The 20,455-nt window shown below is 45.3% G+C and overlaps 1 protein-coding gene across 1 annotated transcript in view; it reads right to left on the minus strand.

Annotated features, from left to right (window-relative positions):
* Positions 1 to 20,455, minus strand: part of GCNA (germ cell nuclear acidic peptidase) — a 51,740-nt gene that overhangs the window by 16,767 nt on the left and 14,518 nt on the right. Inside the window, exons 6-8 of the mRNA XM_045031176.1 lie at positions 20,003 to 20,049; positions 18,793 to 19,248; positions 145 to 310 (exon numbers count right to left, since the gene is read on the minus strand). Coding sequence (XP_044887111.1) covers positions 145 to 310; positions 18,793 to 19,248; positions 20,003 to 20,049 — 669 coding nt within the window. The remainder of the gene's footprint in view (positions 1 to 144; positions 311 to 18,792; positions 19,249 to 20,002; positions 20,050 to 20,455) is intronic.

The raw sequence follows: 20,455 nt of genomic DNA on the forward strand, positions 1-20,455 counted from the left end.
GAGCAAGCACTTTTGTAGCCTGACAAATTTCCAGAGTGCTAATCTACATGACAGCAGTGCTTTGCCTCTAACCTCACCAGCATATCCTGACCCAATTGTTATACTCATAGGAGACAGTAAAAGATGGAGAAGAGAAAGACCTACCTTTCCTCTGTATCTGACGAATGTACACAATAGACTGATTTGCTCTTAGGAACCTTCAGAGAAGGCATTTCTTTAGATGAAGAGGATTCTGACTTTGGTGTCATGATTCTCTCTTTCTTAACAGAGTGTTGTGCACTGTCACAGGGAGGCTTGAGGTTTCCCAGTTCTGCAAGTACAAACCAAAAGATTAAACAATCAATTTAACCAAATATCTTGAAGTTCCAGCAACGAATACAGAATATAGAGACTGGCAACAGGACCACAAACCACTACACAGTAAACTGCATTCCTCACTCAATATACCCACCTTCAGAGGCAAAACACCACAGTAGTTTATTGGTTGACAAACATGATAACTGTCTCAATAACTAGAGCTCCTCTACTACTGCCAAAAATATTAGTTGGTATATTTATATTCTTTAGAAAAATTACTTCAAAGAAGATTTTTCTGATACTGATCTGCTAACATAGTTCAAATCAGATGCAAAAAGCAGTTTGTAATCTCTCTCTCTCTCACTCTCACACACACCCCATTAAAATGGAGTTAGGACAAAAGCAGGCATCAGAAACTTAAAAATAATAGGCAACAGACACAATTATCCCAAAACCAAGTGTTATAGACCCAGGATATTCTAATTAAAAGTTACACTTAACAGTAAACCAAACATGTTAAGAAAGTGCACAGGTAAGGCACTCCAACAATCTGAATTCTGACCTCTAGAGAAGTTATGGAATAACAATGTGATTATGTTTAAGACATTTTAGAGCTTGTGGTGCCAGATTAGATGAAAAATCATTGCTTACCTTACAGCAGGTATTATGTATTCCACCCTTGGTGCGCATATGCCCATGTGCTTGACTTCAGATTATTTTGGCCAGCACTAGTCCCTGTGCCCTGAGTGTCTTCATGTCTCCTCCACCCACAGGCATAAAGGGCAGAGTGGGGTCAGTTGCGTCAGTTGCTTTGCCCAATACAGGATTTAGAAGGTATAGGACTTTGCAAAAGCATGAAAAAAGGGCAGGTTGTGGAATATGCATGGACAACATCTTGAAGAACAACAGTTACTGTAAGGAAAGTAACTTTTTCCTTCTTAGTGCTTGTCCACATATATTCCATTCTTGCAAGCAGTGACTGATATAAAGGTGGTGGTCGTTCAGATCTACTTAAATAAGGATTGCAACACAGCTCTACCGAAATGAGCATCAGACCTAGATGCCTCTTAAAAAGAATAATGCTTATTAACTGGATGTGCTGATCCCCAAGATGCTGCTTTACAAATTTCAGAGACCTGAAGAAGAACTCTGTGTAAGGAAAGGAAAGGAAAAGGGAAAGAAAAAGGTCCTGAATTTTCTTCTCATCACCCTTAGAATCAGAGGGATTAGAGGGTATACATACATCACCCCTGGAGTCCACAGTATGAGGAATGCATCTGCTCAAGATATGAGGGTTCCAATCTGCTCTCAAAGAAAGGTTTGACACTGTGCTTTTCCATGGCAAACAAGTTGATGTTTGGATGACCCCAGTCACAAAATACTCTTTGAATGATAGAGTCTTGATCACTGTCAGAAAACTGTCCGAGGATCCAACAATATATACTGTAATCCTAGCAGATAAAAAGCTATGACTGTTACTTGCTGAAGTTTCACAGGTGAATCATCGCCTGGCATAAAGGAGAAATCTGGCTAATTCCTGTCTGTTTATGTAAACAGCACTGTGGTAATGCCTGCCATTACTGAAACTGTCTTCCTTTCATTCAAGGCAAGTCATGTCATACATGCCAGGTAGACTGCTCTGAGTTCTAATATGTTGATGTACAGGTGACTATCTTCACAGTTCTTAGTCCTTGTGATGGTTCAAATGAGCTCCCTATCCCAGATTGAAAGCATCTGTTACTAATATGTTTGTGGATAGAGCTGGAGAAAATGGAACATTCTTACAAACTGCATCTGGGTTCTTCCACCAATTTAACAATATGACAACTTCTTGTGGAATCTGAACTGGCATGTCTAGGTGATGCCTCCTTAGGCAACAGGTGGATTTCAACCACCCTTGCAAATAATGGAGGCACAGGCTGGCATCTTGAATCACAAATGTGTAGAGACCATATGGCCTAACATTCTTATCTGCATCTGTGGGTTTCTCTGACTGATTTATGGTCTGACAGTGTCAAACTTGATTCAGATAGAGTCTGTGAAGAGTTACAAATGGATCTCACAAAACTGGGTGACTGGGCAACACAATGGTGATGAAATTCAATGTTGATAAATGCAAAGTAATGCACATTGGAAAACAATCCCAACTAACCGTATAAAATGACAGGGTCTAAATTAGCTGTTACCACTCAAGAAAGATCTTGGAGTCATTGTGGCTAATTCTCTGAAAACATCCATGCAACGTGCAGTGGCAGTCAAAAAAGCCAACAGAATGTTGGGAATCATTAGGAAAGTGATAGATTAAAAGACAGAAAATATAATGCCTCTATATAAATCCATGGTACGCTCACATCTTGAATACTGTGTGCAGATCTGGTTGCCCCATCTCAAAAAAGGAATTGGAAAAGGTACAAAAAGGGGCAACAAAAATGATTAGGGGTATGCAACAGCTTCCATATGAGGAGATATTAATAAGATTGGGACTTTTCAGCTTGGAAAAGAGACGACTAAGGGGGGATATAACAGAGGTCTATAAAATCATGACTGGTGTGGAGAAAGTAAATAAGTGTTATTTACTTCTCCTCATAACACAAGAACTAGGGGTCACCAAATTAAATTAATAGGCAGCAGATTTAAAGCAAAAGGAAGTATTTCTTCACACAACACACAGTCAACCTGTGCGACTCTTTTCCAGAGAATATTGTGAAGGCCAAGCCTATTACAAGGCTCAAAAAAGAACTAGGTAAGTTCATGGAGGATAGGTCCATCAATGGCTATTAACCAGGATGGACAGGGATGGTGTCCCTAGCCTCTGTTTGCCAGAAGCTGGGAACAGATAACTTGATGATTATATGTGATGTTCATTCCCTCTGAAGCACCTGGCATTAGCCATTGTCGGGAGACAGGATACTGGGCTAGATGGACCTTTGGTTTGACCAGTATGCTGTTCTCATGGCTAGCAGAACCCCTATAAATTTTATCTTCTGAATCAGCACTAATGAACATTTCTTTGTTGATACTGAGCACCAAAGCAGCAAAGGTCTGTACAATGTGACATGTACTGTTTGTGACTTGCTGAGAAGAATTTAATCTAATCACATCAGCCACATCATCAGGGGCTTGTTCACCTGCACATTTACCAATGTGATATATGCCATTATGTGCCATCATGTGCCAGCAATGCCCCTCCACCATGTACATAAATGGACATAAATCAGACGTCAAGAATTATAATATTCAAAAACCAGTCGGAGAACACTTCAACCTCCCTGGACACTCAATTACAGACCTAAAAGTCGCAATTCAACAAAAAAAACCTTCAAAAACAGACTCCAACAAGAAACTGCAGAACTGGAATTAATTTGCAAACTGGACACCATTAAATTAGGCTTGAATAAAGACTGGGAGTGGATGGGTCATTACACAAACTAAAAATTTCCCCCCCCTACTGTTACTCACACCTTCTTGTCAACTGTTTGAAATGGGCCATCCTGATTATCACTACAAAAGTTTTTTTTTCCTCCTGCTGAAAATAGCCCTCCTTAATTGATTTGTCTTGATAGAGTTGGTATGGCGACCCCCATCTTTTCATGTTCTCTCTCTATTTTATAATAAAAATAAAATCTTCCTACTCTATTTTCTATTCCATGCATCTGATGAAGTGGGTTTTAGCCCACGAAAGCTTATGCCCAAATAAATGTGTTAGTCTCTAAGGTGCCACAAGTACTCCTCGCTCTTCTTGCTAAAATGCCTAGGTTCCCTCAAATGTGCTCAGCTACGGTGGCCAGATATTTTGTGAAGGATTTAGTGTCTACTGATAAACCAAAAGGCAGTACTCTGTACAGAGCATGACATCCCTACAACAAATCTTAAATATTTCTGTGTGCTGCATGGATCAATATATGAAAATAGACATCCTTGAGGTTAAGAGCTGGCAAACTAATTTTGAGGATCTACCGTAGGGCTTAGTGAGGCTAGGGTTAACCATTCTGAACTTGAAACAACCATCAAAAGGTATTGAGTCCAGAATAGAGCGCTATCTTCCTGTCTTCTTGAAAACTAAAAAGTAATGGGACTAAACCATTCCCCTGTACTGATAAGGAACTTCTATTGATCCAAGAATAATATAATAGTCTCTTAAGAGAAGGGTCTTTGAAAACATATGGGGAAGGTATGCTGAAGCTAGGAACTGCTTGAATCTGAATAGAAAACCAGTTTCAATTAATTATATAACCCCCGGACCATGGTAATATTGTTCCAAGCTTCTTAAAAATAAATCAACCAATCCCTAAATGGGATGGGAAAGGGGTATAGAGCCTCTAGGTTTGGTTTCCAATGCTCTTGATGCGACTGTCAGACTGACTGCTTTGAAACTAGCATTTACTTCATTGAAGGTGCAGAAGCAGTAGATAAAGGCATATTAAATTATTTCTTTCTGGGCTACTCAGCTGTTCTTTGGTATGGCTGATAAGAGGAAGCAGAAAGTATTCTTGAATAAGGTCTCAGTTTTAGAACTAAACTGTTCAGTACCTTCAGAAAGATGATCTTCCATTATACTGTGAACTTCTCTGGATATCCCAAATGACTGTAGCCAAGATGCATTTCTCAGTCACAGTCATTGCTGTTGATCTACGTGTGGGATGATGCATCAATTGCTGCCTGTAAAGAGGGCCACACAACCAATTTTCCTTCCACAATTAGGGATTTTAATCTATCTTTGGAATCCTGTGATACCTTGCCAAAGAATTCAGATACTTTGTGCAAATGCAAGTAGAAGTACTTAGAATAGCCAATCAGGCTCTCCCTTCCTAAGTTGGAGAGATCTAAATGTTTCAGCTCCTTTTGCATTGGTATCAATTTTGAACTCTGCTGTCTCATCCTTTCCTGAGTAGCAGTGCCAATGAATGACACTGGAGCATGTACACCGTCCTCGGGCGCACTTTCAAAAGTTAGATTTCTGTCCCGCTGGTGGTTTTGAGGGACCTTGATTTTGGCCCCTTTGGGGTCCTGACTGGCTTCTACGCCCACCTCGTCAGCGCCGTCTGTCAAAGTCCTGTCTGTGTCTAGGCACAAAGTACGGGCGGGGAGGTTGGGGGCGGAAGGGCCTGCGTTGGGTCACTGGCGTGTGCATGCCTAGAGAACGCATTATGACCCTATTGTCCTTCAGGCTTTGCAGCCTAGGGTCAAGTCTTCTCCGAGAAGAGGCCTTTACCATCGAACGGCAAGTCCTGGATGGTGTACTGCAGCTTGGGCGGGAGGTTGGAAACCTGAAGCCATGAGATACGCCTTATGGCAACACCTGAGGCCAGAGTCCTGGCTGCTGAGTCGGCTGCATCGAGTGAGGCTTGGAGGGAAGTTCTGGCCACCTTTTTTCCTTCCTCCAAGAAGGCCGCGAACTCCTGGCGGGAATCCTGAGGGAGTAGTTCCGTAAATTTCCCCACCTCCGCCCATGTGTTGTAACTATAGCGGCTGAGGAGGGCTTGTTGATTCGCCACACGGAGCTGTAAGGCACCTGCCGAGTACACTTTACAGCCGAGCAGGTCCATTCGCCTAGCCTCCTACGATTTTGGGGCTGCCGCCTGCGGCCCATGGCGTTCCCTCTCATTAACTGACTGAACAGCCAGTGAGCAAGGAGGAGGATGGACATACAAATATTCGTACCCCTTAGAGGGCACCATATATTTACGCTCGACTCCCCTGGCCGTAAGTAGGATGGAGGCCGGCGATTGCCATATAGTGTCGGCATTGGCCTGGATGGTGCGAATAAATGGTAGGGCCACTGTGGTGGGAGCATCCGCCAACAGAATGCTCACTACCGGGTCCTCTACCTCTGGGACCTCCTCCACCTGGAGGTTCATGTTGAGTGCTACCCTCCTGAGGAGGTCCTGGTGGGCCCTCAGGTCGATTGGAGGAGGGCCCGAGGAGGATGTCCCTGCCACCGCCTCATCTGGAGAAGAGGAAGAGGAGACACCTGGGACGAGAGGGTCCTGCGTGGCCTCTTGCTCCTGAGCAACCTCCTGCTCCAGTGGGACCGAGCCTTGCACTACTCAGCACCAGAGACCGGTACCGGGAGGTATACCGGTACCGGGAGCGAGATCGGGACCTGCGACCGGAGCGGTGCCAGGAGGTCAACCGGGATCTCGAAGCTCGACGTCGGGAGTGGCTACAGGAATCTCGATGCCTGTAGTGGTGCCGGGAGCCGGAGCGGTGCCGAGAATAGCGGACCGGCAAACGGGATGCCAACCGGGGCCGCGAATGCGACCGGTACTGAAGAGGAGAATGGTGCCAGGACTGCGAGCGGCGACGGGAGCGGGAGCGCCGTCGGGACCTGGAACGTCTGCGGGACCGTGATCTTGAACGGTGCCAGTCTGCTGTGCCGACAGAGGGTGGCCGTATCAAGGCCGGCTTACCAATAGACTGTATCACCCGCACCGGCAGTGCCGGGGATGGAGGCAGCGTTGACTCTGTCATTGCAATGAGATCCCTCGCCGTTGAGAACATCTCTGGCGTGGACGGGATAGTAAGCTCTACCACAGGTCTAGCCGGGGAGCTGACAGGCATCGGACTCGACGGCCCTTGTGGGACTGGAATCGACGGTGCCGACAGCGGCGGTGCCGGCGCCGGGCGGTCCGACTTGGACGAGCTCTCTGGCTGCGGTGCCGGTGGCACGGAAGCAGCAGGAGTCTTAGTCTTTCTTGACCTCGGGGAGAGGGAGCGGCATCGAGCCGGCCTCGGTGCCGCCGACGGTTGGTGCCGAGGAGCCTTGGCCGTACCGGCGCGGTCTGGTGCCGAAGAGGTGCTTCTGCTCGTAGATTGACCAGCGCTCGGTGCCGAAGGCGGAGGGGTGAGAGCCACCTCCATGAGTAGCTGCTTTAGCCTAATGTCCCGCTCCTTTTTTGTTCTTGGCTTAAAAGCCTTGCAAATGTGGCACTTAGCCATCAGGTGCGATTCCCCGAGGCACTTCAGACAGGAGTCGTGCGGGTCTCCTGTCGGCATTGGCTTGCGGCAGGCCGAGCCCGGTTTGAAACCACGCGGTGAATCGGGCATGGGCCCCGGCACCAGGTGTGGGGAAGGGGCTATTCCCCGAACCCCTCTTAACTATATTATACTAAATATACTATAAAGTGATAACTAAGTTGAACTATATAAAAAGTGTTTAACTATATACACAACAAGGAACAAGAGAACTACAAGTAGCTAGGGAAGTGGAGGTCAGCTAAGCCGCGCTCCACTGTTCCAACGACCGACACGGGCGGTAAGAAGGAACTGAGGGGCGGATGGGTCGGCAGGGGTATATATCCGGTGCCATAGCAACGCCACTCCAGGGGGCGCCCAGCCGACCCACCGAGTGTTGCTAGGGTAAAAATCTTCCGACGAACGTGCACGTGGCGCACACACACCTAATTGGAATCGATATGAGCAAGCACTCGAAGAAGAATAGGCCCTGTGCATGGAACTGGAAGCATTTTGGAGAATACTACTATGGAGGTCCTGGACTTTAATTTCTTACCTAGAAGCATAAATTTGGCTTACAGGACCTTTCTCCTACCTTTCCCTATGTCACTGGTACCTACATGTACCATGACCACAGGCTCCTCCCCAGGACTGCACATCAGACTATCTAAATGTCTCAAGAAGTCCACGACCTTAGTGCCCATAAGACAATTCACCATGTGGTTCCCCCAGTCATCACAAACCCAACTTTCTATATTTCTAATAATTGTATCCTCCATTACTATCACCTGTCTCTTCCTAAGAAGGTTATCTCCCCGGTAAGGTATCCTCAGTGTGAGGGGATACCAGGACATCATTTGAAATGAGGATCCTTACTATCTGATTGTTCTTCTCCCCCAAGACTTTCATCCTCCTTAACAGAACAGAGACTGTCAGATTGGGAGTGGGACCACTCTACTGCAGCCTTGAAAATCTCATCTACTATCTCGGTTTCCCTTAGCTCCTCCAGTACAGCTACTCTGGTTTAAAGAGTCCATACTTCATCCTCGAGGGCCATGAGTTGCTTGCACAGAATACACTCTTACACCATCTGGCCACAAGGCAGGTAATTGTACAGGCTGCATTCAGTGCAATAAACTAGATAGCTTCCACTCTGCTGCTGAACTTCTGCCTGCATTATTTTTGCTCTTGCAGGTTTATTTTGTTTGTTCTTTGGGGGGGGGGGTTTGGTGGGAGGGGGGAGGAAAGGGTTATTGCCTAAGTTTTGAGTACGTTTGTTAGGTGTATTTGGCTTCCACGCCTCCTCTCTAAATTCCCTCGCAAAACTCCTGTTTGCTAACGCCTATGGTCACTTAAAAAGAACAGGAGTACTTGTGGCACCTTAAGAGACTAACAAATTTATTTGAGCATAAGCTTTTGTGGGCTACAGCCCACTTCTTCGGATGCATAGAATGGAACACACAGAAAGAAGATATTTATACATACAGAGAACATGAAAAGGTGGAAGTAGCCATGCCAACTGTAAGAGGCCAATCAATTGAGATGAGAAAAAAAAACTTTTGTAGTGATAATCAAGATGACCCATAGAAGGTGTGAGGAGAACTTAACATGGGGAAATAGATTCAATTAGTGTAACGACCCAACCATTCCCAGTCTCTGTTTAAACCTAAGTTAATTGTATCTAATTTGCATATTAATTCAAGTTCAGCAGTCTCTCTTTGGAGTCTGTTTTTGAAGTATTTTTGTTGCAAAATTGCCACCTTCAAGTCTGTCACTGAGTGGTTAGACAGGTTGAAGTGTTCTCTCACTGGTTTTTGAATGTTATGATTCCTGATGTCAGATTTGTGTCCATTTATTTTTTTGCATAGAGATTGTCCGGTTTGGTCACTGTATATGGCAGAGGGCATTGCTGACACATGATGGCATATAACCGGACAGGAATGCAGACAGCTGTTCTGGCACCACAGCAGCCTCGTGTGGGCAAAAGGTGGAATTGCAGCACTTTTGGGGTAGAATGTATTTTCAGGGGTGGGGAATTGTGTGTGTGCCCAGTGGCACAGAATTCCCCCAGGATTAGAAAGAAGTTAATCACAGCACTCTGCCCATGGAGTCAGATTAGGACAGAGTGGGGCACACAGGGCTGCTGGGTATGTGTGTGTTTCAGACTGGGGATGGGGGCGGGGGCTGCAGGGACACATGGGGATGGCAGAGGAGGCTGCAGAGATGCATGTGGATGGGGGGTGCAGGGACAAGGGCAGATGAAGCCTCTCTCCCTTTCAGTCAGGCACTTCTCCCACCCAACAACCCTCCAGGTTCACTCCAGGCTCCTTCCCTCTGCCTCAGCTCCTCTGTTATCCCTGACTCCCCCAAGCCTTTGCACTGCTTCTGACAGGTATAGGAAATACAGTTCTGTATTGTAATTTAAATGAATTACTCAGATTTCTACATTAATATGCCTAATAAGGAATCTATTTGTTACAAACATACTTGCTGACACGTTTTGAAATAAATTACCAAAAATAATTGAAGATGGCATGATTATATTGATTTTGAAAAATAAAATATGCAGAATTTTAAAATATTATGCACAGAATTTTTAATTTTTTGGAACAGAATTCACCCAGGAGTACAGAATGCTACCAGAGATCCATTTAGCGAGTCTCTGCATGGAGATCAGTTGTTCTTTCATCTTTTTGGCAAAGGCAATACAGAGGCTCATGGAAACCCTGAAAGGTTTAGTTCTGTTGAGGAATAAGCAGGTAGCCATAGGTTCAAACAGAGGTCCTCTCAGGGTGTTAATGACCAGATTAAGGTCCCAAGGAGGGGTAGGTTCCTTGACAAGAGGAACCAATTAGGGAGACTTTTAATTAACCTGATCATGGCTGGGTAGACAAAACCAGAAAATCCCTTTAGAGGAGTGTGGAATGCCATGATGACCACCAAGTGAACACTGACTTTGCTCAGTGATAAACCTACAGTCTTCACATTAAGCAGGTAAATGAGACTGTCCAAGAGACAAGCATACTGAGGAGATACGGAATGTTGGGCACACCAGATTTGGAAGTTGCTACTTTTGAAGGTAGGTCTTCCTTATGGCACATTTCCTGCTGCCCAGGAGTAGACTGAACCTCAGGAGAACAGTCAACTCCTATGCCCAAGAAGTTTCCAGCTTTGAGACGGACAGAAGCTAGGATGTGGTGGGACATGGTCCCTGATTGCTGGGTCAAGAGAACTGCTGCCAGAGGGAGGCAGCGATACAAGGCAAGTCCAGGAATCACACTTGTCGCAGTCAGGCCAGACCTATGAGGATTGCTACAGCTCGCTCTTACCGTAGGTACTGAAACTGAAGTATCAGAGGGTATGTGTATAGAAGTGTGCATAGCCATGTGACGAGTAGGGCGCACTCCATGGAATTGTAACTATACCCTCCCCTTCAACCAAAAGTAGTGGCATTTCGTTTTGGAAGTTGTGGCAAAAAGATCCACTTCTGAAAGCCCCAGGACTGGCAGATGCCGTGGAAGATGGCATTCTTGAGTTGAGTTCCCACTCATGCTCCTGGTGGAAATGCCTACTGAGGGAGTCTGCTACTGTGTACTGCAGACCTGGAAGCTAGGCGACTGAGATGCAGTGGGGTATGCACCAATTCCACAGACTTAGTGATTCTGAGCATAAAGACTGGGGATCTTACATGGTGGTTTATACAGTATATCACTGGTCTGTTGTCCAGCATTACCTTGACTGAGTGGCCATCAAAGCTGGGAGGGAAGAGCTGATACACAAACTGCTTCATGTTTGAGGACACTGATATAGAGGGATGCCTCCTAGGAAGTCTATTTACCCTGGACTGGGGAGCCCTGGAGGTGAGCACCCCAGCGCAGTAGAAAGGTGTCCATGGTGATGACCTTTGATGGTGGTAGGCATGAAAAGAGTTCCCACACAAACCTTGTGAAGTTTGTTCCACACGTCCAGGGAGAAAGAACTTCTGGAGGTAAGGCAACCTGTTGTTGAAGGTGTCTCTGCTGAAGGTATAAAGAGTCCTGAGCCAAGCCTAAAGGCAAGAGAGATGCAGCCGTGCCATGAGGCATCACAAAAGTACAGGCTGATATGTGGCTTAACTGCTGAAAACAGGACCTTGCTGTGGACTAAGGGCTCTGTTGCGGTGTGGTGATGAGGCTGGCCAGTGTGGTGATGCTGTCCCCCAGAAAGTAGCTTTGGAAGTTGAGCAGTCTATAGTTGTTCCAATAAATTCTATGTGCTGTTCTGGAGATTGCTTAAACAGAGACATGTCCAACCTATGACCCAGTAAGTGAAACCAGGCTAGAGCCTTGTTGGTGACTGACTGGACCTCAAGAAATGAGCAAACCATGAGGAGACAGTCATCTAAACAGGGAAGGAAGGAGGGAGGGATAGCGTAGTGGTTTGAGCATTGGCCTGCTAAACCCAGGGTTGTGAGTTCAATCCTTGAGGGGGCCACTTAGGGATCTGGGGCAAAATCAGTACTTGGTCCTGCTAGTGAAGGCGGGGTGCTGGACTCGATGACCTTTCAAGGTCCCTTCCAGTTCTAGGAGATTAGGCTATCTCCATTAATTTAAATTTAAGATTATCTCCCACTGGCATAGGTGAGCTGTGATGACAGAGAGGACTTTTGTAAAGACCCTTGGGTGGTGGAAAGGCTGAAGGGCAAAACACGGTATTGGTAGTGATTCATGCCAATGAAGAATCACAGAAAGCATCTGGGACGGGTCCATAGCTAGACGAAAGAATGCATCCTGGAGATTAAGAATGACAAACCAGTCTGAGATCTAAGGATGGGTTATCGTAGCCAAGGTTACCATCTTGATGTGCTGTGAAAGGATAAAGCTATTCAGAGTCCTGAGGTCCAGGATCAGTTTCCACCCTCTCTTCCTCTTGGGGACCAGAAAGCACCTGGAACCGTCTTCTGGTGAAATCTGGGGGAACTGGCTTCATTGCCCCCAAGAGCGAGAGAAATTGGACCTGCTGCCTCAAAAATAACTTGTGAGAAGGGTCCCTGAACAGGGATAGGGAAAAATTGAATGGAGTATCCTGTTGAAACCACCTCCAGGATCCACTTGTCTGATGTAATGTGCTCCCAGGCAGGTAGGAAATGGGAGAGATGATCTCCAAAAGGCTGAAGGATGGCTTCTCAAAGCATGAGATCCAGAGGAGGAGTTGGTTCATGACCCTCATCTAAGCCATCAAAATTTGGTCACAGTCGTTGACTAGGATGTGACAGTGGCCTGGGCCTCTTTTCAGGGTCGCCCTAGAGTCCTTCAGGCTGTGAAGTGAGGTGTTGGCATCACTACTGAAGAGCTTTGAGTCTTCAAAGGAGAGATCTTCGAGAAATCTCAAGTCCCTGCCCCAGGGAGGCCAGATGATTGCAGCCAGGAGACTCTATGCATAACGACTGCTGTTACTATCAAACATAAGGCTGTATCAGCTGCAGAGAAAACTTAGCAACCATTTTTGCATCAGAAATAAGGGCCTGAAATTGTTTGTGTCCTTAAACTGTAGAGCAGCTGGAGAGTTCCGCTCTTTCTCCCCAGCAAGTCCAGTCATCCGAGTTCTTTATCTGGGAGAGGAAGGAGGGATGATTTGCCACACTTCATTGACAGAATCCACCAAAAAAAAAATTGGTGGAAGGGTGTGAGAAAAAGTACTCTAGCCCCTACATTCCAGCAAAGTAATTTGTGTGTGCCCTCTTGCAGGTGGATTAGATAGTGGCAGGCATCTCTCAAATGGTGCAGGCTGGAGACAGCATCATCTCATTGATGGACAGAGCATTTTTACCCTGGGGGACACAGTATAAGATGTCCACCAGGGGATGCTGAGACTCCCGGATTTCCTCCAGGGGAACATAGCATGACTCCTCAGTTCTTTTAATTGGGTCCCGAAAGGATGTGACATTGTCAGCATAAGCTGGCGAAGGAGATATCATGGCCCCATCGGGAGATGATGACAGTGGTGTCTCTTCCTCACCTACTAGCTCATGTTCATCAGAAGTCTTCTTTTGGGGTAGAGTGTCCTGAAGTACTGAAAGCTGTTGCTGCAGTACCAGGGGCTGTTGGTTGGTCTTCTGCAGTCAGGCACCCTATTATAGTTGTCACAAGGGGCCCAAGCATTCCAAAATGACCACTGCGGTGGTGCATAGAGAAAAAGAGTAGGGCTCCAGTGTTGCTCCGGCAAGGGGTGATGAGGGTACTTGCTGATCCTGGACAATCTTATCTGGAAACACCTCCAGAGAATGTTGGAAAAGCAGAGAGTAGAGTCCTTGACAGAGATGTCCAAGTTCAATTACTTATTCTCTGCAGTGTTCAAAGGGGAAGCCCTCAGTCCCAGGGCTCCTATTGGTATCAGAGCCCATGGAGGGGCAAACGGTCAAGTTGGTACCAGTGGATGTGAGCTGTGCTTAAAAGTAGTAGCACAGATGGAGACTCTGGCTCCAACAGGCAGGATGGTACCAGACAAGGTCCTTCTTTGTGCCCCCTTAGGAGAGGACCTGGTTTTTCTGAGGCCCAAAGATCATCATACAAAAGGAATATGGTTGGTACAAGGGAGCTAAGAGGAATGCTCCATCAAAGGCTGGCAAGACAGGAAAGCTGTGGATAGAACAACTGAGGGCAAAAGACCCTGGCCACAGAAAATAAGTTTGATGGGGGTAATCACCCAAAAGCGCACACGTGCTTAGGAAATCAAAAGTACACAAATAAAACAGAGTAAAAACTAAATTAAAACTAGAATAAGTAAAACTAAAAGGACTAAAGCTATGAATGCAGCAGACATCACTCTGGACTGTCTCAACCAGAGGGCAGTGGAGAAGAAGCTACAGTGCCAGTGGGTTTTGCCTGCCTATATGACCTCACACAGGAGCACAAGGAGGTGTAGTGCACGGTACAGACCTACAGACACTGCTAGCTAAAACCCCCAATTGAGCCTGTAGCTCTCTCACTCACCTAAAAGATATAATAGCTACAATAAAGCTGTCTTAACTAAGAGATGAAACTAGGAACATTCTCCCATAGGTTCAAATGGAGGTTTAATGACTAAGGGTATGTCTACACTACGAAATTAGGTCGAATTTATAGAAGTCAATTTTTTAGAAATCGATTTTATACAGTCAATTTTGTGTGTCCCCACTTAAGACCATTAACTCGGCGAAGTGCATCAACAGTACTGAGGCTAGTGTCAACTTCCGGAGCGTTGCACTGTGGGTAGCTATCTCACAGTTGCCGCAGTCTCCACCGCTCATTGGAATTCTGGGTTGAGATCCCAATGCCTGATGGGTCAAAAACATTGTCGCGTGTGGTTCTGGGTACATGTCACCAGGCCCCCCCGTCCGTGAAAGCAACGGCAAACAATCATTTCTCGCCTTTTTTTCCTGGGTTACCAGTGCAGACGCCATACCACGGCAAGCATGGAGCCTGCTCAGCTCACCGTCACAGTATGTCTCCAGTATGTCTCCTGGGTGCTGGCAGACGTGGTACTGCATTGCTACACAGCAGCATTCATTGCGTTTTGGCAGCAGATGGTGCATTACGATTGGTAGCCATTGTCGTCGTCTCCTGGGTGCTCTTAACCAACCTCGGTGAGGTTGGTCAGGGGCGCCTGGACATAAATGGGAGTGACTCCAGGTCATTCTCTTTTTAAGTTTCGTCTCCTGGAGATTCAGTCCTGCCTGCAGTTGTACTGCACCGTCTTCTGGCAAGCAGCCAGGAGATGACAATGGCTAGCAATCGTACTGCACCATCTTCTGGCAAGCAGCCAGGAGATGACAATGGCTAGCAATCATACTGCACCATCTTCTGGCAAGCAGCCAGGTGATGACGATGGCTAGCAATCGTACTGCACCATCTGCTGCCAGCCTAAGATGTATAAGAGAGATGGAGTGGATCAAAACAAGAAAGAGACCAGATTTGTTTTGTATTCATTTGCTCCCCCCTCCCTCCCGCCGTGAAATCGACGGCTGATAATCATTTCAGTGGGATCTGTCAGGGGCACCTTGAAAAGTTTAATGGAGATTCAGTCCTGCCTGGAATAGTGGGGAGGGAGGGATTGCTCAGTGGTTTGAGCACTGGACTGCTAAACCCAGGGTTTTGAGTTCAATCCTTGAGGGGGCCATTCTGTGTGACAGTTGTGTGTGTTTCTCCTTGATGCAAACCCACCCCCTTCGTTGATTTTAATTCCCTGTAAGCCAACCCTGTAAGCCATGTCGTCGGTCGACCCTCCCTCGGCACTGCTGCAGGTCCCTGTTATAGCCTCTGTCCTTCATGCCCTTGGAGATTTTTTCAAATGTTTGGGCATTTCGTCTTTTGGAAGAGTTCTGATAGCACGGATTCGTCTCCCCATACATCAATCAGATCCCGTACCTCCTGTTTGGTCCATGCTGGAGCTCTTTTGCGATTCTGGGACTCCATCATGGTCACCTCTGCTGATGAGATCTGCACTCACCTACAGATTGCCATGCTGGCCAAACAGGAAATGAGATTCAAAGGTTTGTGGGCCTTCTCCTGTCTAGTGCATCTGAGTTGAGAGCGCTGTCCAGAGCAGTCACAATGGAGCACTTTGGGATAGCTCCCGGAGGCCAATACTGTCGAATTGCGACCACACTACCCCAAATTTAACCCAGCAAGGTCAATTGCAGCACTAATCCCCTCGTCAGGGGAGGAGTACAGAAATCAGTTTTAAGAGCCCTTTAAGTAAAGAAAATGACTTTGTCATGTGGATGGGTGCAGGGTTAAATCGATGTAATGGTGCTAAATTCAACCTAAACTCGTAGTGTAGACCAAGGCTAAGTAGTATTACATGGGACTTTAATCTAGGTGTGGGCTCTTTAACCCAAGGATTCATTAACACCATCAAGAATCTTTGTACTATATCATGGATAAAGGAAGTCTTTGCTCAATTAAGCTGTGTGAGCTGGAGATGGCTGCTAAATGTACTTTTACTGACAATATGAGAGAGCCCCAGGAATTTCAAATGAACTATGTATTTTGCTTACGATCATAACAAAGGCAAGTTGACTGTTTCCTGAAGTTTAATAGAATCCCCTGTACCTTTCCTTCACCCCCACAAACAGACCAGATCCAGATCTGTCAAAGTCCTACGGAGTGGAGAGAGTCTAGAAATACAACCTCTTCTAGGTCAATAGGTCTGGAATTGCAGAGAGAAACCAATAAATCCTTTGTGATAGGAACAGAAGATCTGAGAACTACTGTTGTCTCTCTCAGGCCCCCCAAATTAGAATAATTTTGGTTTGGTCTTGTTTGATTTTCCTAAGAACTCTATGAATCAGAGGAATTGTGTGTAGAACAAAGAAGTCTTACTCCCTGTTCCAGTGGTCCCCAACGTGGGCCCGTGGGCGCCATGGCACCCACCGGGGCATTTATGTGTGCCCGCCTAGTGCCCAACAGGGGAGAGAAGCTGCGGCCCCGTGCCTGCTGGGGACAGAGAACTCCGGGGCTGCAGGCGCCGGTGTTCTCGGTCCCTGGCAGGCATGGGGCTGCGGCTTCTCTCTGCTTTCTCCGGAGCTGCAGACTGTGGGCGCCGGTGTTCTTTGTCCCTGGCAGGCGCGGGGCTGTGGCTTAAGCTGGAGAGAAGCCGCGGCCCCGCGCCTGCTGGGGACAGAGTACTCTGGGGCTGCAGGGCGCCAGTGTTCTCTGTCCTCCCGGTTTCTCTCCAGCTTCTCTCTGCACTGCCCAGAACTGGCGCCAAAAAAACCCCAAAAAACAAAAAAACACAAAAACAAAAAAAAACGCTCTGACTGCAGAATGGACGGAATGCCGCCTCGTTGCATGTGCTGCCCCAGGCACGTGCTTGCTCCACTGGTGCCTGGAGCCGGCCCTGTATGTGAGTAATTGTTGGCGCCCGCCACACTCTTCTGAAAACATGAATGTGCTACTGGCCACAAAAAGGTTGGGGACCACTGCCCTATTCTAAAAGAAAACACCTTCAAGATGAACTGGTTGCCTGTCCTATTTTGGAGCTCAACATTTGAAGGTGTCTCTTGTTGCAAACAGGTCTGTTTCCAGATACATCCACAGTAAGTGTATGTTTGCTACTAAGTTCTTGAGCAACTACTTCTGCTGATCATGTAGGTTTCTGCTCATCAATCTGCAAGTATGTAGGCAGAAAGCTATAGAATCAATGTAGTGTACTATGCACCACTCCCACAGAACTCTAACCTTTCTGTCCATCTGGCTGAAATGTGGTCCTCCCAACTTGTAGTAGTATTATCAGTAAGTACATGAACCACTCTGCTCTGTGACTGGGGAGAAGAGACCCTATGTGAATAGATAGCAATAGAAATACTAACTACATCCAAAGATTTGACAAGCTCTTCCAGTTGACAAATAAAGGAGACTTCCCTCAGTACTCAAGAGCGTAGCACAGGGGTTCTCAAACTGGGGGTCGGGACACCTCAGGGGGTCGTGAGATTATTACATGGGGGGGTCACAAGCTGTCAGCCTCCACCCTAAACCCTGCTTTGCCTCCAGCATTTATAATGGTGTTAAATATATAAAAAAAAGTGTTTTTAATTTATAAGGGGGGGCGGGTGTCGCACTCAGAGGCTTGCTATGTGAAAGGAGTCACCAGTACAAAAGTTTGAGAACCACTGGCGTAGCAGATCCAAATGAGACCATGCTGGTGCAAGAAGTTTCCCTTGCACTATTTTCGGAGAAGGCTCCTTTTGTGGCTGCCTTTCTTCAGCCCTTTTAAATTCAGGGTAATACCTAAGAGAAGGCCAATATGACTGCATTGCTCCTGGTGACACCTCCAATCTTGCCAGTATCCTCTAGAGAATTCCCCATCATAGCCCCTGGGTGAGAGAGGCTAATCTCGTGTGCCATTTGCCTTTATCTGTTAACTTTAAGGGTACACTGCAGATATCTATTTTAAGGGCTTTTGAAGAGGAGAGGGTATAGATTTGCTTAAGTTATAGTTGGTTAATAATAAGCGGGTAAGTGCTGATTTGTGAACTCTTGACAAAACTAAAAATACATCTTGAAACAAAAGCATCTTAGAACACAGAATAGGTGCAGAATTATAACTCTAAATAACTGTCCAGCTTAACACCTGATCTTTAATATCTGACTGCTCTAATTTAAAGGCGTTTAATTATCATTTAAATGAATTTTGTACGTCAATTCCTGTCATACTTGTAGGAAACTGATTTTTATTTTTTAGTTAGCTTTGATTTTGTTGAAAGTTTAAAATGAAATTCCAAACTAAAAATCTATTACTGAAGCTTAAAATGTATTATAACTATGAAAATAATGGACAAAAATTAATTAGTTCCTTGATAATTTAATTTAAGTAATTTAAATTTAGGGGAGCTACAATTCTCCGCATGCTCATTTCATTGATATGTCTGAACATTCTGCAAAAATGAGTCATAAGTCCTGTTTATGTCAGAAGTGCAACACATTTTTAAAACTATGCTGTTAATACTGCCAGCCATTTGTACAAGATACTTCATGAATAAATATGATTAAGAATACAGAAATAAAGAATGACTTCTCCTACCTGTAGTGGCTGATAGGGATAGAGTGGCTTTGTTTGAAGTTAAACTTGGAGTCAGTGGTATGCTTCGCTTCTTTATCCGCTCTATTAAAGATTCAAATTCATCCTCTGAGCTGTCTGGCCCTAACGCTGCACTATGTCGTAGTGCCATGGTTTGCGTGTTGTTCCGTGCACGCTCTTCCCAATTTCTTTCTTTCCCGTCAAGAGATGAATTTGGACTATATTTGGAAATATCAAACTCTTTCTGTTTTTGTGAAGGAGTTTGCTGTATCTGTTGCAGGTTGTCCTTCAAGCCCCTCGCTTCAATTTCTTGGCAGTGGTCAGACCATGTACTTTTTATGAAAACAGAATCATCATGTTTACTGTCACTTAAAATCTCTGGATACAGCCATTCCTGAGCATAAGTGTTTTCCTTTCTAGAAGTCACTGGCTTCTTCTGGGTCTGAACATTCTTCACTGCTACAATTCAAAAAGAAAAATTCAAAGATTTCAGCATTTATGTTTTAATGCAAGTTAATCAGATCCTTTGGAAAACATGAAACCACCAGGCAGAGAAAGGAATCTTAGCAACTTCATCCAACCCATGCTCATTCACACCTAGGATCACACTACTTCCAGTTGCACTGCAGACAAACAATCAAAAAGGTATGTATGTTGGGTCCACATTGTGCCAGCAAAAGGAGTTTAAGCCAATCTGATACAAGATAAGAATAGCTAGAGAACACTTTATTACAGCCACTCTTTCTGATAAAAGAAAGCTTCTGCAGTTATGCACACATAAGAGTTTGTATTTAGCTGATTATATGGTCAATTTTAGGTCTTAAATATGCAGCATGTGAAAGGGCACTGAAGGGAAATGGCAGCTGGATTTTCTTATAAGTAAAAGATTCAAATATGGAAAGGATTTTAAAGAGTACCACAAGTGAAGATATTGATATCCCAAGGTTAAAACAAGCATAACAGGAAGGAAGAGGAAAAAGGGAAGGATCATATGGAGGAATGGGAAATTGAGAATGAGGAAGGAGAGAATTAATCCAGCAAAAAGCGAACAGAATTGAACCTGTCCTGTTATCTTACCCTAAAAGGGACCAAACTTTTCCAAAGCTATTTCTGTGCTCTTCCTAAAGAATAATTGTGAGCTCTGAACAATAAGCATTATTTCTCCACCCAGCTAAAACTCTTGTCCCCTCTTTGTTGCTGGATGGCTACTTACCCTTCTTGCTTGTCTCATTCTTTCTTGTAAAATCAGAGAAGTCTTCCCTGAAGTCAACGATGATTTCATTCAAACCATAGAGAAACAATAAAATGAGGCAAAGGAAGCCAGGAATGATTTTTGTCTTGATATAGGTAAAGCTGACAATAAAGCAGCCTGGTACAGTGTTCTAATTTATTCACTAGAAACATCCATTACCAAAGAACTCTCTCAATGTAACTTTTCATTGTCAGTTACATTTTGTCAGTATTTATCATTAAACTTTAAGCAAAAGACAGAACTCCATTTCAAGAATCATGGGCTATTTTGTAAGTTCAGTGCTACAGTAGGATGAGAACATGCTTGCAAACTAAGTTCAGATATTGAAATAGACCATTATCATTTTATCCAGTAACAAGAATGAGGGATACAGATAGGGAACCTTAAAGACAGAATTTATAAAATTCTGCTTAG

This window comes from Mauremys mutica, chromosome 9 (assembly GCF_020497125.1).
Source record: "Mauremys mutica isolate MM-2020 ecotype Southern chromosome 9, ASM2049712v1, whole genome shotgun sequence".
Taxonomy (NCBI): domain Eukaryota; kingdom Metazoa; phylum Chordata; order Testudines; family Geoemydidae; genus Mauremys; species Mauremys mutica.